Below are 14,278 nucleotides of genomic sequence, written 5' to 3' on the forward strand. Positions count from 1 at the left end.
GGGCACATTGGACTGCTACCGTAAGCCACACTCCTGGATAGAAAACTACTTCCAACTAATTATATACCAAAAAATTCACCATTAGCTCTGGACGGACAAGCCTGACCCGGTCAATTAAGATGGGCTGACATAATGTACCAAGGTGGAGTGAATTGGGTTGGTTATGAATTTGTACGATAGATTGGTTTGCCCAAGATGAAGTGAACGCGGTAGCTCGAGGGTACAAATTTTAATGGAGATGATAGATCCCTATTTTACAAGTAAGCCCTCACCGCTGTGAATTAATTGCAGTGGTTAGGGGATTTTTTCTTCACCGTTTCGGCTTTGACGGAGAAATCTCCACTTTCAGTTGTGAACAATTCTCACTCTCACAACCAATCTCTCTCCTTCGCCTCTAATCAACTCCAAACCCATCTTGTTAATGATTTGATTCCAATAAATTGAAAATTAATTTTATGGTTTAGAAACTCTTTAATGTATATAGAAATATCAAAATGCTGGGTAGATATATATAGAAGAATACCCAATATTATCACTCTAAATAATCTCCTGTTACAATAACCATTTCAAAAGAAATGAAAATAAATACGATACGATGAAACCCAAATACATGTGACAAAATTTGATCCCCTCTCTCTCAATCCCCTTTCTCAGGAGGTCTGCTACGTCTCAAAGTAGTTTATTCTCTTCGTTGTTGATGATGAGTCCGTTGCTTATATTTACGGGTACAACGGGATCCAAATGCTCCGATCATCTAATATCTTGAAGTAGAAATTTCTAAGGAGTAAGAGCGAATATATGTTATTGATCTGGATTTTTATTTTGCATCCATGGCGCATGAATATACTGAAGAAAATTGCAGCCCATTCGTAGATCTTGGTTCTTCTTTTGCACCGTCTGGAGTCTGTACAATGGGTGAATTTGACGGGTCATTGGCTACGACCCCTGACGTCGTTACCAACTTCTTTAGTTTTATACACCAGAAGCTTGGAGATTTAGGCTCATCCTTGAAGATTTAGGCTATTTTATTCTTTATTATTTTTCATCTTGAGGCTGCTCTATCTGTTTAGTTTTCTCCAATATCTCAAGTTGCAGACAGATCTTGATCATATTTCAATCTTCTTCCATTGAGTCGTTTCAAGTTTCATGTTTTATTTTTTATCAAAACAAATGAGACTTTAAATAAGAAGGGCATAACAATAAACAATGGGTGAGGACTCTTCATTCATGTTGTTATTATGACAATATGGTACAAAAAAACATGAAGGAATTTTCTTATTATGATTACTTGGTGCAAAAGATACCTCCGGGTGCCACTCAAAATAGTACATAGTCTGAACACATCTATTCCTTTGACAAAGTTGGCATTTAGGGTTTGCTAAACTCTCGTTCTATTCTACATTTATATGCTTGTCTATGAACTTGCCTCGAGATTTAATAGACGTAGATGTTTCTTTACTTTTATTACGCAATAATTGTATTATTGTCCTCGGTTCTTCTGAAGCTCATTTGATTTGAGTAGAACTGAGGACTTCTAAGTTAACTCAACGAATGATCGAATAATAAAAAACTTAAAGGGCATAGGTTTCCCATGACAATTCGACCCCTCTAATTCCGCCTGCCCCTATTATTGTGTGCGTCCCCACACACAAGCAAGGCGGAATGTATCGCCTTACCCCTGCCCAAACACCTTGCCCTAGTGGGGGTAAGGCGGTACTTTCCACCGTGCTTGTGTGTGGGGGCGCACAACAGTATCAGACAAGCGGAAGTAGAGGAGTCGGATCCTTCCCATGATGTCATAATGAAAAACCTCACCAATGAGAGGATGGAAGATAGATTCATTCTTTGGACGACCACATTTTATGGGAGGAGAGAGAGTTTGTCATTGTGGACTCTATAGCTCATTATATGAGAGGATGTGGAATGGAATTTGTGCTCTAGCATCATGGGATCCAGATCTTCTACGGTGCGGGCTGCCCGTTCTGTCGTGCTGCACAGACACAAGGCGGCGCGTATTGACCGTCTTACCTCTGCCCAAGCGTCTTGCCCGAGCGGGGGTAAGGCGGTCATTGCACGCAGCCCTGTGTTTGCACAGCACAGGCAGAACAAGGCAACGCGCCATAGAAGATCTGTGTTGACTAAAATCGAAGACCTATGCTATCAATTTAGTTTGTATTCATTCTTCTGCCAAAACTGTTCAGTTAGGGACTTAGGGTACCTATCCATTTCACAAGGTAATGGTCTACGTAAGTTATCTGACCCTTGATTAATCTAGACCATGTTCTTTTCTATCCAATAGTTAAAATGGACATATCATCCATCCATATGGCAGAATAGATGCTTCGTGACAAAAATAATACTGAGTACGAACAAGGTACGACATGCATTGATTGCCGGTGAGGTGCCCAGCCTTACCCTTTTATATTATATATCCATCCAAGCCTAGCTTTTTATTTTTAGTGTTAGTGAAAGCATTGCAAGAGAGTTCGGAGTACATAGATCTTAGCGGTAAGGCCTACGATCACTAAAAAAAATATTCCTTTTTTCTCTTTTCTTAAAAGAAATAATTAAAAAGAAACATAGGCTATGTCACTTGCTCAGAAAGAGATCTTTGAGGCCACACTAAAGGTGGTGCAGAGAAAGATATCATTCACATGAGACCACATGGTTATGATATAAGAAAGAAAACAATAAAAAACAAAAAAGGGGCGATGTTCTCTATGCCACGGCGTAGGCTGCGCCCAGACACATGGGCAGCCTGTGCGCAGAGGGGCAGGGTGGTCATTACGCCCACCACATGTGCTTGGGCGCAGCCTGCCCTGCGGCACAGAGAACATTCTTCCAAAAAAAAATAAGGTGATGTTATTTTTCCCTTAAAATTATTCATAAAACAGTTTATAAGGGCTCTTTGCGGTAAGGCTAGCAGAGAGATTAAAGGGTTCACGAATAGTTCAGGTATATTATACGTGTGATAACTTGTGCCATAAGACTATTACTGCAAGGTACCATCATGAAATGACAAGAATGACCCCGTTAAAGCATGTGCAATGCCCAGTCTTCGACGTCTTCAGCAAAAACTTTTGCGAGAAATGAAAGCTCGAATTACTGACTGAATTAGATTTGGCCTTCAGAATTGGAGCCAAACATGGACAGTTCCCAAACTCCCGCTTCATTTTAAGGCCGATTTTGAGAACTAGAAAATTGAAACCAAACATCCACATAAAGACCAAATAAAGTCCTACTGAACTGATCCATTGAAAAAGAAGACTTCTTATAAAGCAACCCAAAAAAATCTGTCACTCACCTTTTCTTCACAGGCTGTATTCACAGACATCACATCGTGGATCTCGATTCCAAAGTCTATCTAACTTCTCTCGGGGCTTCTTGCCTTGTTTAATAATTAACCACAGCGTAAAATCCCGATGAACAAACAAATGGAGCATTGGATCCAGTGATTGCGCTGTTTAATAAGATTTGACAAGGCATTGGAATTCTTGGAATAAGGATTGTGATCTATGGACAAGAAGAAGACAATGGCAGTGTCTGCACTTTGAAGAGTTCTTTGGGGAGACTGTTGGTCTGTTGAGTAAAAATGGTCTGGCAGAAAAGACCAGTAATGATTTGGGAGGGAAACTGAAAGTACTTTGCTAAATCACCGGCCAGAGTTTGGTAGTTTATGAACTCCAGCTGAAATTTCAAATCAAGAATGACAAGGTAAGGAGAAAATTGCAGACCATCTATATTTTAGCAAAATTGACTAGTTTTTCCTTCTCCCCCTTGCTAAGCATTGTTCTTTACAATTTTACATGGAAGGGTCCATTCAGATATAATTAAAAAAACAATAACACGAGCCCTTCATTCTCCCCCTCAAAAATGAATTATTTACACATAGTTGCACCCTCTTTCTCTCTCTCACACATCTTCTGCCATATATATTAATACCCATATTAAATGTGACAAGAACCTAATACCAAAATAAATGCTCATGAACCAATCTCCCCCTCCTCCACATCTCCATTCAGGACTGCCTCTTCTTCATCTTCTTCTTCCATATAATCATCCTTCATAAATAGACCTAATCGCTCTAAGGCATTACCTCCCTCCAATGATCCAAGCATGACCTCAAGCCCATCTGCAATGTCACCTCCCAAAGCTTCATTGTCGATCTGTTTCAGTTGAGAATATCCACCCAACATCTCAATGTCTTTCAGAATCTCTTGGTTCTCGTCGATTTCAACTGTTTTCTCCATCTGGATGGAAGAACAAAGACAGATCTCTAAGAAAGCCTGTTTATGTTATCAAAACCAGAACTTGAAATGATGCCATGAAGTCTACCTTCTGTAATGCAATCCGTGCAGCTTCTCTTTCCCTTTCTCGTTGACTTTTCAATTCAGCTTCAGCCCTCAAACGTGAGGCTGTTTCAGCTGCTCTAATCTGAGCTTCAAGCCTAGCTTGTTCTGTTGTTCATCATTGGAGGACACGCAAGTTAGAAGAAGGGAAAGAGAAACAATCATAAGTGCAAGCATTTAGTAGATCATCTATATTTCCTAAAAGCAGTACATGAATGAATATATATATATATATATATATATATATGAAGGCCCACGAGTATGTGAACCAGATTCACAGAAATTCAAGCAGATAGAACACAATAAGCAGAATGCAAGCTGTACTGGCACTGTGGCATTTGTTTGCGGGATTGTGCAAGGAGACTTTGCTGCATAAATATGCATGCACCATCTAGTGGATTCTCTTCTCTTCATAGTTGTTTCTCACCTCTATTTTCAGCAATGAAATCTACATATTGCTAACGTGACCATTCTAAATTTTCAATAGATAGGGACCATATGGATTTGTCATCTGTCAAATTTGACCCACCATTTATTTAAAATTTTTGCTCTCACAAGTCTAGACCAATATTAACCTGCTAGTTGTATCATGTATTCATGTGTTGTAATGCTTTAGGGTAGAAGCTGACCACCTGGGACACAATGCTGTGGAAAACATATCCACAAAATTTGACATTCCAACTAAGTGATAACAATAAATCCCCTAAATCGACTTATTTGATTAGAAATAAGCTTTGGAATGGGTTATTTATGTGTTGGCCACTGATCCCATGTGTTTTCATTGTAATGGGTGATGAAGATCGAAGCATGAAGAAAACCAAGGCACCAAAAAAAAAAGAGAGTTACTGTTCACGTGAACAGTGATTTGGGGGCTGATATGGAACTGCTGGTTTAGAGGAGTTGATTTTTGGTGTTGTTAAAATTATTAGACACTTAGTTTCCTATTTTGAGCTGTAATCCTAATTAGGAATCCTAGTTAGAGTCTAGTTTCTATTTTATAGATTTTATTAATTAGTTTCTTACTTAGATTAGGATTGGGTTGCTTTGTAATTGGATTATTATAAATAAGTATGCAGCTGAACAGAAAAGAGACGGAGATTGAAGAGAAAAGAGCCATTGATGAAGCTGTGAGATGCAGCAACGGTGAATACCGTGGGCAAGAGGATGATGGGCTGAGATATCTGATCCTATCACCCCCTTCTATATCCCTTTCTTCTTCTACTTATCCTTTATGTTCTTCCTCGTATGTAACAGAAAATAGCAATAAAAAATGCAATAAATCTCTAGCTGGTTTCCCTGGTTCGAGGTCAAGTTTGCATTCACGGGTCACTTTAATGAGCCTATTAATGTAGTCCAAGATTGGTATGAGACCAACTAGCAGCCAGTAAACCAGGATCTGTTATGAACAGGTGAATTGGCTAGGTCAAAATAGGGTTATTGGTGAAATTAGGGTTAGGGTTTGGATCGAATGCTATAGAGGCAGGTGTAGGGAGTTTGAACTAAAAAAAGAGGGCTATTGCTGGCTGGTTTGATCTGGGAAGAATTTAGATTATGGGAATGTTGTTCAGTGATGGAGAGATGTTGTAGTTTGAATGGGGTAATGCGAAAATAGCTTGGTTCGAGTATTCCAATTGGGCATGAGAATACTCGATTCAATTATATGAAGGCGTTGTTAGCTGAATGGTTTGTTAAGAATTTTGGGAGATGGGATGGTTTCAAGAGTTAGGTGGGAAAATTAGGGTTTTGGGGTGATTTGGAGGATTACGAGAAGAATAGGTATTGATAGGATGATTCAAACTCACTGTTGTTGCAAGGGCAGCTCAGTTGATTAGAGGATCTCGAATAATTCTTGACTTTTGATTTTGAAGTCAAAGGAGATCTTCAAAAAAACTTGAACCAACCGGGCTTCACATCGCAAGGTGTCGATTGGATCAAACATCAATCCCAACAACGAACCACCCGGGCTTCCTACTGCAAGGTGTCAATCGAATCAAACACTGATCCCACCAACCTTGATCAAACACAAGACAAAAATCCTTAATGGAGAAGAAGAGCAACAAAAGCTTTCAATAATATCAAAATTCGTCTTCAATGCTTGCCCACCTTACAACCTTATATAAAATACTCAAAAATAGACTCCTACACTAAAAAAACAAAGGTCTAACCCAATCCTAAACCTATTAGGTAACCTAAACTGACTAGGAAAGTGAAATAACAAAGGAAATAGACTCAAAACATGACTAGACTTATAAAGTCCTAATCTAGCCCAACTTAAATAACAATTAAATAGTCACATGACCACTTCAACAAGTCACATGATAACATGACCACTAACCAAATAAAAAGAAATCTACTAACTAATCCCGTATGTAACCATAGTACCCATATTTTAGGCCCATAAAAGAGGTCTATTACATAGAAAACCCATGGGGCCAAAGGCCCAACATGTATATAACCCAACCCTAGACTTATTCCTAATAAAAGAAGCCCAGTTTGGTGATAAAACTGCATCACATATAATATGGGTTGAAGTTAGACATACGATTTGTCAAGTATCTTTATTTTTTTATTTTAATTTCATTTTGTGTTTTGATTAGGATTCAATAAGTCCATTCCAATCCATTTTTTAGTCAATTTCCTTTATCATTTCAGTTTCCTAGTTAATTTATGTTACCTAATAGGTTAAGGGCTGGATTAGGCCTTCCTTTTTAGGGTTTTGAGTCTGTTTTTTATTCTTCTATATTAGTTTGTAAGGGGTCCAGCATTTTACACAAATTTTGATTCATGAGAAACTTTGAGTCAATGTCCTTTATTATTTCAATTTCCTAGTCAGTTTATGTTACCTAATTGGTTAAGATTAGGGATAGGCCTTTTCTTTTTAGTGTTTGAGTCTGTTTTTGAGTCTTCTATACAAGTCTGCAAGGGGTCCAGGCTCCAGCATTGTACACACACTTTGATTAATGAGAAGCTTTGCCTTTGCTGCCTGTCGTGATATGCTCTTCCTTGTGTGAATCAAGGTGTGATTGGTGGTGAATCCAGTCAACACCTTGCGATGGAAAGCCAAGGTGGCATTGTTCTTTACTTGTTATTCATTAAGGTACCATTCTGATTTTCAGATTCTCTGTATTCTGTCCATTAGCGATACCTCAGTCTTATCATCGCTAGGACTGCTGTTTTAACTGAGATCTACATAGCTGATTTTAATTCTATTTACAGAATTCTTCAACCAACAGTGTCCTCAATCCTCTTTCATAACCGGTTTTCAAATTTCAATTCTGCTGGTTATCTCACACAATCCTACTACATACTGATAGAGATGTTGTGTTATATACTTATGCAGTCTGATCTTTATTCTGACCCCTAGTTTGACAGATTTACCCCTATCCTAATGTCACAAGGAGTCCCCATAATTTCTGATCCAGCCATTGGATGTTGCTGAAATTCCCAGCAAGGTTTACGCCCTCTAAAAGGAGAACTTGACCAGCCTTTGTCTGATCTGATTATTTGATTAGGTTCTATATGTTTTCTCCAATCTCTGGAATTGTATATCTCTGTTTCGATTCTGTTATTAGTGCTGGTTTATCAACTAAATCAGAACTACATTACGAAGCCTCCATGCAGCAGATATTTAGGGCTATGTATCATGACACAGGCTGTGAAGGAAACTGACACCCTTGAGAAATATACATACAGAAAAATAGTAAAGATAACATGTATTCTCACATGATTCCATCCTGATCAGACCTGTGCAAACCAAATAAGACCATATCCATCTAAATTATCAAAGTACAATACGGCATATCGGCCCAATGCTCCACACCAAGAATACCTAGCTCAGACTGGGAAAGTAAGCACTAGTTTATCCACATCGAGAGCACACCTACCATGCTCAATGGCCAATATCTGTGGATGTTTACGAAGTGCACTCATGTCTAAAACCCCAAACCCACCAATACATATGGATATTTAGGAAGTGTACTCATGTCAATAGTTGAAACCCCAAACCCACCAACCCACTAAAAAAAGAGTTTTATTGAGATCACCTTCACGCTGCTTCCTTTCCAATCTTTCCCTCTCCTGTTGCATCTTTGCTGGATCAGCTTTCTCACCCTGAACAATTCGAGAATAATCAGATTAGAACAAGAAGTTTTGACATCAAAGCCCACTAAGCATCCATATAAATGACTCTGGACAAAATGGGATGAGAAGTTTACATGGTCTAGGAGTGTCTTGTGTTGTGCTTTCAAGATAGTGTCAGCAAAGCGGCTCTTCAACATTGCAGCACGAAGAGCCTTGCTTGGTGACATTTGCCCATCATAAAGGGGGTCCTCACTCTCTGCATCACAAAATAGAAACACAGAAAATATAGGTATGAAGAAATTGTCAGATGACACAGCAAATAATACTAAACAGACCAAAACAAACTAACCTTCTCCAGAAAGAGCAACCCTAGCAGGCGTAGGAGGGAGAGAAGTCAATTGAATATTTTCTTCATCCATGGTACTTACAGCCCCTATGTATCATGTCCAATAAAATAACAGTAGTCAGCAAATAATGTAAAAAAGTCAAGAAGCAGACTTCCAAAGCTGCATCATACTTTTCTCACCATCAGAATCAGGATCTGACTTGCTAGTGCGGGTGTTTGCTCTGTCATTTGCCACACAACCCTAAATTTGAAGGTAATGCTTGAGTTACAGTTCACAAAATATGCAACCATAAATTTGGTCCCAAAGAACCAAACACTCAAGCACAGGAGCATACGAAAATAAGAAACATACTGGGTTGAGCACACCACCACCACGAAATGCTCGATTATCTCTACCTGATGACCTGTCCGAATCAATATCTGAAGAAAAAATAAGATGAAAGGGAAACAAGATCATTGAGTAAAAATATTGATTTCAGTGTATGTAAATCCTTCATATAATCTTTGATAGAAGCTAATAGAAGAGAAAGCTTGACTAACCACTCAAGGAAGCTTGGGCTATCTCATTGAGGCCACCACGTGAGCTACTCACACAAGCAACAGGGCTCATGCGCAGCTTGATATTGGCAGAGTCACATGAACGTCTAGTATCATTTCCTGCATCCATGTGACATTTCACCAAGTAGTTTATACAGAGAGACATAGAGCAGAGAACCAGAGATAACCCCACCACATCATACCTTTATTGAATCCCTTCTTAAAAGAGTCATGTCCACAACTATTTGTCACCCCAACAGACCGCACCTGAAATAAAGAGAATCTTTACACTTCAAAATCTGGACAAAAAGGGAAAATGGAGAAAAGAAGGGAACCATTAAATGATCAAGCAAATGGCAAACAATAAGGCTGATGAAACAGAACAGCTTCTTACATCAGTCAATCTCACATCAAGACAATTCCTCAAGATTCTGTGAAATTCCCATGCTGTCTCATCGTCAAACGCATCAATGTCCACTTCAAATTTTTCTTCATTTTGACCAATCAGACCAAGTTTCCGAAGAAAATCAAGCAAGGCCATAGGAATTTTCCCCTTTGATATTTCCATTAGATTCTTTCTCAGCTTCTGCCTTTCTGCATAAGACATCAATCTCCTAGGTAATGGATTTACAGATGAGGCAGATGTTTCCTGACAACTTGCATTGCGGGCTTTCTTAGGCTTTTCATTGGAAATGGACTGCTGCCCAACCTTTGTACTTTCACCATTCCATTTAGCTTCAAGGGACTTCCATCCCAAATTAAAGGTGGTGTTAAGTTTTTTGGCCATGAGATGAACTTTATTGGAAGGCGGATTATATGACATGGCATTAGAAAATGTCAGCCTCACATCGGCTGCAAACTCTTGACTGCTCAAGTACGATTTCTTCTGCAATTTGGACTTTATTGTACCCAAGTCCATGGGTTTCAAGATGATTGAGAAATAATCAGGGATATTTAATGCCACTGGATCAACAGGTTGATTAAAAACCCAACCAGCTGGATGACTCATAAGCTTCTTCAGAATGCTAGAACACTGCTGAATCACAGAACTGTCCATTTTCCTTTTCTTTCCCACTTGAACGTCCAACATTCTTGAAGGCCGTTTATTGGAACACGGCATAGCAGCTTTCACCTTGGATTCAACTGTCACCATATCATCAGCACAACTGTCTGAGTTTTTGGACAGTTTATCCCTATCCGATTTTCTCTGGGGTTTAACAGAAGTAATCTGATCGCTTTCAACCACTAACAACAACTGCTGTTCAGAGTCAGACGATTTTTTCTGATTGTCTGCTTCAAGTCTTCCAGTTGCGGATCTAACATGGGCAAGTTCACTCCTCAATTTCTCCTTCAAGGCTATCTTTTCAGCAGCAAGCATTGTGGAGAGTTGAAAGATTTGAAGTGGTGCATCCTCTAGATTTATATACCGGCGCTCAGAAACCATGACCAAGAGACTCAGATGTCACACACCCCAGAACTCCTCAGTTATTCCGTATAGAGATCAAAGCCAAGGTAACTTGGTCAAATTGTGAATCCTGTTTCCCATTGCCACACAACAAAAGCATAAGCCCGAAGAGCAGAAATAAGCAATGCTAATTCTACATTTGCCCCAGCAACAACCAACTTGCATGAAGTGCAAGAAGCCAATGAATCAAAACCATGCACCAGATTTTGCTTCTCATAAAAAATACAACCAATAAAAAACACTTTGCACTGCAATAGAACAGCTAATTACAAAACATTAAGGGAACAACATACAACAAGTAGAATATACAGAGTTCAACCATTTCTCCTATCTACTTGAACATTAAGGGAACAACTTACATCAACTGGAAGATACAAAGTTCAACCATTTCTCCTATCCACTTAAACAAAGAAAAAGCTAAATTTTATTACAGATGCAATATAAATGAGGAAAATAAATTACCATTCAACAGATCCATAGAACGTAGAAAAGTATTCTCTTCAACAGAACTAGAGAAAGGAAAAGTTCTCTTTCTTTTGCATGTGTTCTAAAGTTTGCATTGGAGCCAAAACCTGCAACTGTAGCATGTTTCTAGGAACCTTCAAAATAATAACATTTTTCTTCACAGGCGCAGAGCTATTAATCAATGTAATATTTCTAGGATCGCAAAAATAACTACTTCACTATGTTTCCAAGATCACCAAAGTAACAACTTCACTATGCTTCCAGGACAAGGATCAAGAACTCGGGTTTCGACCTGGCTGAAACCAAGATTTGGTCGAAATCTGATACTTTTTCCCATTCTCGGTCGAAATGAGGTACTATATAGGCCTGGTTCAAGTTGGTTCAACCACGTTTCGACCGAAACATGGTCGATACCAAGTCGAAACGATGTGGTTTTTAAAATACCCCTCCATCTCGTCTCGGAAACCTGCGAAACCGAGATATATCGATGGTTTCGACAGGTTTCAACCGAGTTTTATTTCCATGTTCCAGGATCACCAAAACAAAACAGAATTTGTCAACTATCAGCCTATTAATTTGGTGACAAAGTGTGTGTACCAAAATAAAATTGTTGTAATAAGCAAGTTCTACGTAACAACTATGGCGGGGTGCTTATGCATACATTCCAATTATATAACCCAATAATAATTTGGAAGCAAACCATCTCCATCAATTGGAACCATAAATGCACAGGGTAAAAAGACACTTTCAGGCAGGTGGCAGGGATCCCCCACCCCAACTTCAAATATCTTGAAGATACTTTTATCCAACTTGTTGATCAGTTTCAATATCACAGAATTTCTCCTCCAGAAACTTTTCCCTCAATACTTTAAAGTCATTCTTAGGTCCAGTACCCCTTCAAAATTAAAAATCTTTGGATGGTAGGCTGCTGAGAGAGAGAGAGAGAGAGAGAGCACGCAATATGTTCAGAAGGGACAGAAAAAATGGTACCTCACCCTGCACCTATCACATGCGCATAGGTGACCAAGAATCAACAAACAACCTCTATATCCATTTGCTTTTGCTTCTGAGATTCATGCCTACTTCTCAGATTGGTTTCGTTAGCATCAGACTTGTAGTCTGTTACCAGGGAGGTTTGTTAGCATCAGACTTTTAGTCTGTTAGCAGGGACATAATCGAATTCACAGGGAGCAAGCATCACTCACAGTTTTGGAAAATACCAATGAAGTTGTTTGCTTGCAGCCATCTTTTGCAGTTGCGGAAGAAATGAAGTTCCATTCTTTTCAAAACTCTCCAATGATTCTCCAAGTTGTTTGCCTCGAGGGGAAAAACTTATAAAATTCTCTCCATTTCATGTTTCTCTTACGTACATTGTCTCCTTAACTTCTGCTAATCTGTCTTTAAATATTCACCATTTGACATTGCATAGACCTACTGCACAATCTTGTTAAACTCCATATCTTCTCCAGAAAAAACCATGTCCATAAATAAAAAGCAACCACTTTCAAAACGTTTTTCCTTCCCTGGAAATTACAGAACGAAATCTATACCATCAACCCTTTAGTCAACCAGCAAACTAAACTCCAACCCTCTTCCATTATACAGTTGCCTCCTCTCTAATTTGATCATAGTTCAATCGTTAGATTATAACCAACAAACTAAACTCCAACCCCCTTCCATTACATACTTGCCTCTTCCCTATTTTTTTCCAATAAATACTTGCATCTTCCCTAAATTGATGGTTCAACTATTGGGTAATAACCAGCAAACTAAACTCCAACCGCCTCCCATTACATACTTGCCTCTTCCCTAATTTGATCATAGCTCAATCATTGGATAATAACCCAAAGGTATTAGGATTTCCTAAACCCAGTCCTGCATTTGTAAGTTACTTAAACTATCAATTGTGCTCACCCGATCCCATGGACCAACTTCACGTCATCAAATTCGACTTTAATGGGTGTTATGTCACCGGGATTGCAACGTTTAGGCATTGAATGAATCCTTAGGATATTTTGAGTGAGAGTGGTTGAGAGACTACGGGAGAGACCGAAACAGAACGACGAAAAAATTAATTCAGAAACAAAGGGAAACAACCACAAAAGCCCCTAAATCCAAACCCAATGCAGAAGCATCCTTTACATATAAGAAAACAGTAATGACGAACAGATTCAAACACCAGAAAACAACTCCAAAAAGGAAACTTCGAACTTCGGGTTTTAGAAAAGAAACAGGGTTTAAGAATTAGGGTTTGAGGAAGAGAGCTTACACCAAATCCAAGTAGCGGCGCGTGAAGAACTTGAACGACCCTCAGTTGCTCATCTCACCTTCGAACATGAAAGAGAACAGAAAGAGAGAGGGGGCTCTGCCCCTCACTCCTCCCTCACAAGTGCCAAACCGCTGCTGCTGTACAAGAACTTCAAAAGAGAAACGAAGAACACAAAACCTCACACCCTCAACAAAGCCTGGGGTTTTAGTATTAACCGACAGTCTAAGAGTGTAATTCTTTTTAGAGACTCTAGGGTTTCTCTTTCCTTTTTTTTTTTTCTCGTTTTTCACATTTTTCTTTCTTTCTCTCACTCTCTCTCTCTCTTCTCCCTTTACGAGAGAAGCGCCGTACAATGCGCGTTTACTATTACAACGGCAGGGATTTCATCTACCCGTGGGCCCAGTATAAAGTTAAAAAATCGAGCCGTTTAATAAGCCTCGTGTGTTGCTGTTGCCTTCTAAAGTTATAATGAGTAATATGTACCTTCTCAGAGGGTATTGGTTGGAATTCTACCTGAGTAGTTGAAACACTTGCGGCTAGGAGAACACTGTCAATGGCTCGTCAGCTCCAATTGAAAATCGTTTCTCTGGAGAGCGGTAATCTCCTTCTTGTTAACCTTCTTAAGGGTCATATTACGAATGTGCTGTGGAGGATCACCACCATTATCTCTGACTGTCGTTCTCTTTTTTCGTTTTTTGATGTCATTCAGTTTGAGCATGTGCTTCGTGAGGTCAATAGCGTGGCTGATTTGCTTGCCTCTAAGGCGA

The 14,278-nt window shown here is 39.2% G+C and overlaps 1 protein-coding gene and 1 long non-coding RNA gene across 2 annotated transcripts; one reads left to right on the plus strand and one right to left on the minus strand.

Moving 5' to 3' along the window:
- Nucleotides 1-3,647: 3,647 nt before the first annotated feature.
- On the minus strand, nucleotides 3,648-13,584 carry LOC122652220 (transcription factor GTE9-like). The gene is made up of 11 exons (XM_043845902.1): nucleotides 13,512-13,584; nucleotides 9,707-10,847; nucleotides 9,516-9,579; nucleotides 9,316-9,432; nucleotides 9,128-9,195; nucleotides 8,956-9,016; nucleotides 8,779-8,862; nucleotides 8,564-8,685; nucleotides 8,393-8,459; nucleotides 4,336-4,457; nucleotides 3,648-4,250 (listed from the first exon to the last, which is right to left on the minus strand). The coding sequence occupies exons 2-11, from the start codon at nucleotides 10,754-10,756 to the stop codon at nucleotides 3,984-3,986; spliced, it is 2,022 nt and encodes a 673-aa protein (XP_043701837.1). The 5' UTR covers nucleotides 10,757-10,847; nucleotides 13,512-13,584; the 3' UTR covers nucleotides 3,648-3,983.
- LOC122652221 lies at nucleotides 7,090-7,554 on the plus strand. The gene is made up of 3 exons (XR_006331570.1): nucleotides 7,090-7,105; nucleotides 7,281-7,472; nucleotides 7,544-7,554. It is a non-coding gene; the product is annotated as an uncharacterized LOC122652221 (long non-coding RNA).
- Nucleotides 13,585-14,278: the final 694 nt, after the last annotated feature.

Source organism: Telopea speciosissima, chromosome 2 (genome assembly GCF_018873765.1).
Source record: "Telopea speciosissima isolate NSW1024214 ecotype Mountain lineage chromosome 2, Tspe_v1, whole genome shotgun sequence".
Taxonomy (NCBI): Eukaryota; Viridiplantae; Streptophyta; class Magnoliopsida; order Proteales; family Proteaceae; genus Telopea; species Telopea speciosissima.